The sequence below is a fragment of the Notothenia coriiceps genome, unplaced genomic scaffold (genome assembly GCF_000735185.1).
Source record: "Notothenia coriiceps isolate Sejong01 unplaced genomic scaffold, NC01 NC01_scaffold00025955, whole genome shotgun sequence".
Lineage (NCBI taxonomy): Eukaryota > Metazoa > Chordata > Actinopteri > Perciformes > Nototheniidae > Notothenia > Notothenia coriiceps.
In genome coordinates, this window is record NW_011358656.1 from 1 (window position 1) to 3,419 (window position 3,419).

At 47.1% G+C, this 3,419-nt stretch overlaps 1 protein-coding gene across 1 annotated transcript; it reads right to left on the minus strand.

The window, feature by feature from the left end:
* Positions 1-377: 377 nt before the first annotated feature.
* LOC104956392 (myotubularin-related protein 7-like) lies at positions 378-2,353 on the minus strand. Its single transcript, XM_010783875.1, has 3 exons — positions 2,044-2,353; positions 1,130-1,255; positions 378-669 (listed from the first exon to the last, which is right to left on the minus strand). Exons 1-3 carry the CDS (start codon positions 2,065-2,067, stop codon positions 469-471), a joined length of 351 nt encoding a protein of 116 aa, XP_010782177.1. The 5' UTR covers positions 2,068-2,353; the 3' UTR covers positions 378-468.
* Between the last annotated feature and the right edge of the window lie 1,066 nt (positions 2,354-3,419).

Sequence of the window (3,419 nt, forward strand, 5' to 3'; positions counted from 1 at the left end):
GGGAGGGGGGAGAGGAGAGGGGGAGAGGAGAGGAAAGGAGGAGAGAGGGGAGAGGAGAGGAAAGGAGGAGAGAGGAGAGGAGAGGAGAGAGGAGAGGAGGAGAGAGGAGAGAGGAGAGGAAAGGAGAGAGGAGAGGAGAGGGGAGAGGAAAGGAGGAGAGAGGAGAGGAGGAGAGAGGAGAGGAAAGGAGGAGAGAGGAGAGGAGAGAGGAAAGGAGGAGAGAGGAGAGGAGAGGAGAGAGGAGAGGAGAGGGGAGAGGAAAGGAGGAGAGAGGAGAGGAGAGGAGGAGAGAGGAGAGGAAAGGAGGAGAGAGGAGAGGAGAGGGGAGAGGAAAGGAGGAGAGGAGAGGAGAGGAGAGGAGAGAGAGGAGAGTAACTTGAAAGTGCTTCACAGCCTGAACTAGACACCACCTGCTCCTGACAACATGCTTTCCAGGGTCTTTGTTTATGAAATCCCTTTAAAACACATTTAACCAATCACAAACATGATCACACACACATAAGCACCTGGTCGTGACAATCTGACCAATGAGGTGTGGACATCCAAACAGTCTCTCTCCTGTGGAACAAGGATCTGGAAGACCCGGAAGTCTTTGCATCGCAAGATCAACTGACTTCCTGCGGGGATGGTGGGGGTCCTCTCCACACTGCTCACCATACTGTGCAACACCTGGAACACACACACACGTTATTTTATACACTGTTGACACAGTGACAATGTTCCGCTTTCTCTATTGGTTCCTTTTGTTAATAACTAATGAGGCTTTTAATTAATCTTATTAAGTACACAAGTAAGGAATTTCAAACAGCACTATAAAAAAAACAAAAACAACACAAGCCACATTATTGAGTTATCTAGTTTTCAACGCAAGCTATAGGGATCTGCTTTCTTTGTTCCTTTGAACCCAGTATACGGTCTGGGAGAAATCGAACCCCGCTGGAAGCCTATTTTATGTGGTCAGGTCCAGAGGGACAGGGCAGTGTCCCCCACCCCCTCTTTAAGCAGGTTATTCAGTTACATTGAAACAGCCTTTTTCAGACAAGGATAGGAGTCAGCAAATGAAGAAAGAACACCAGTAGAATCTGAGATGTGACTGTGAGTGTAGAGGCGCTCAGGGCTCACTGCTCACCCAGGACTCCTTGCGTGTCTCTGGGTTGTTCTCTACAAAGATGGTGTGCGTGGCAGAGAGGTAGAGAGTCCCAATGCTGGCCTTTCTCTGTCCTGACGACCGGTCGAGGAGACGCACATTTTCCACCTACCAGAGGCAACATATCAGAGACAGAAAAATCTAAACATGACAAATACATAGGAAATATGTCTCTCCACTCACATAATCACTACATAGTTTATTAACTGTAATAGAAGCTCCCAACAGCCTCTGCCATGACTCATCAGATTACAACATTCACTGAGCTAAATCTTGTCATCCAGTAAGTGTTGCCACATATGACATAGTTATGAGAATGTGTGTAGTACATGATTAGTAATGTTCCTTATAAAGCCTATCAGACCATGTGGAAACAGGGAGGATGGTCCTTTGAGGCCCCTGTGCCTTTAAGAGGTTGGCAGACAGGAGGAAAGGGTTGTTTTTGTATCACCATTACAGGACAGAATAATAGATCACACATTCCTATTGCATAACAAACAAAACCTGTTGATGTCAGCGCACGAGCACATGAGCATCATAAAACCACAGCACCACACGCGCCAGCTGTGTTTAGAGTTACGACAATAATTTAGAGGTTGAACACAATGTTATTGGTTTAATGTGTAGGCTACCGTCAATGTGTTTGGTAAATATTTGTTAAGCAGAATATTAACTGGACACAAGAACGTGTTCCCGGGGCTGTCCCTCAGACAGCCGGTACTGTGGAGCTGCCCGCGGGGTTCAGCAGAGACAGAGCGGGGAGAGCTGATGCAGAACGAACCTGGCGGGTCATTGAATAAAAGCTAAGCGAGAGGGCACACCAGAGAAAACACAGCCGAGGACAGAGGAGGGACGTTACGTGAAGTCCCTGCTGGAGAAATGCCGAGCGTTGTTACCTTGGGCGTCCGGATGTGCTCCATCACTGACAACCAAAATGGAGGAGATGGAGAGAGTGTGGTGTTCTGTGTTTTCGCCGTCAGCTGTTATATTCCCTGATTTACGTCAAAACATAAGCTGTGTTCTTCGAGGCCGATGTTCCCGCGCTGGCAAGGTATATTTCCCATGATAACCGGTACCCAGACTTTGTTCCGTTAAACTGGAAGGAAATGATTCTTTACTAACGGTATCCCGGCCCGGTAACGGTACCAGACTATCTCCTCGGTCTCCTCTCTCGGTGACGCTGAGAACAGCTGCGGTGATGCGTTCCACACGTAACGTTAACAACAGAACGTGCGGGGCCTCCGGTTATACCTTTCAAAATAAAAGCCAGTGTTTCCCTATGAGGAGGAAGACTTGTTCCAACAGTGGTGGCGTTCCCTGTCGGAGATTCTCATTCTCACAACAAGACCTTCATAGACTTACACATCCTTTCCTTAACACATATAATTATAATCAGAGGTGGAAAGTAGCGGAACACAAATACTTTGTTACTGCCTGCCCACTTAAAGAGCAACTTCCAGGTTAAAGACACCTGTGAATAAATGTGTAGGAAAATGATGAATACACTAGATTTTCAAAAAAATATACAGAAATATACACTACAGTGACATCTGGCGTCATTTTTTAAAGAAATGTTCACTTCCGCATAAAAAAGCCTCGGCACGTGAACTCCCACGTGTGACGTAACATGGGGGAAACAAGGGGGAGAGCGGCCGGTGTAACGTGTAAGTAAACATGGATCCCAATGCTAGTTTCGACACAGAAGACACAGAAGAAGTTGAACATGAATATTCGAATGCATATGACGAACCACAACCTTATAATTATGAGCCTGCTAGGCGTCCAAGAGACCAGGAGCAGCCAAGGATTAGAAGAAATAACGGCCATCGGAGAGAAATTGAGCTGTGGTGTGAGGAGAACCAGTGGAGAACTGGGCAGCTATCTTGGTGAGTGACCGGCGTTAGCTACAGAATGTTAGCTAACGTCACATCACAACATTGTGAAGTTAGCTATCATATATCAGGCTATAACTAAATTAGCATTGATAATATAGTAACGTTACTGGCAGGACTGTTGATACTGATCCATAACAGAAACTAATGCGCAAGTATCAGCCGTATCTCGCGTTACCTAATGCAACTCCACACTACGGTGCTGTGTACCGGAGGGGAGACGCGAGATACGGATGATACTTGACGATCTGGCGGAGAAAGGTTGTGGAGCCTCCGTTGATACGCCGTTGTAAATGGCTTGATGGAAAGCAGGTGTGTAGTCGGGGAGGGTGCACAGCTGATTGCAGCAGGTGAGTGGAGGTTGAGCCGGGAGCCAGGAG

What these genes read in the sequence shown, in the direction of transcription:
- LOC104956392 (XM_010783875.1), bottom strand. Translation starts at nt 2,067, where the DNA reads ATGGAGCACATCCGGACGCCCAAG. An exon ending in AGCACATCCGGACGCCCAAG is followed by an intron (nt 1,256 to 2,043) that starts GTAACAACGCTC and finishes TGCCTCTGGTAG; the next exon opens with GTGGAAAATGTGCGTCTCCT. An exon ending in AGACACGCAAGGAGTCCTGG is followed by an intron (nt 670 to 1,129) that starts GTGAGCAGTGAG and finishes TGTGTGTTCCAG; the next exon opens with GTGTTGCACAGTATGGTGAG.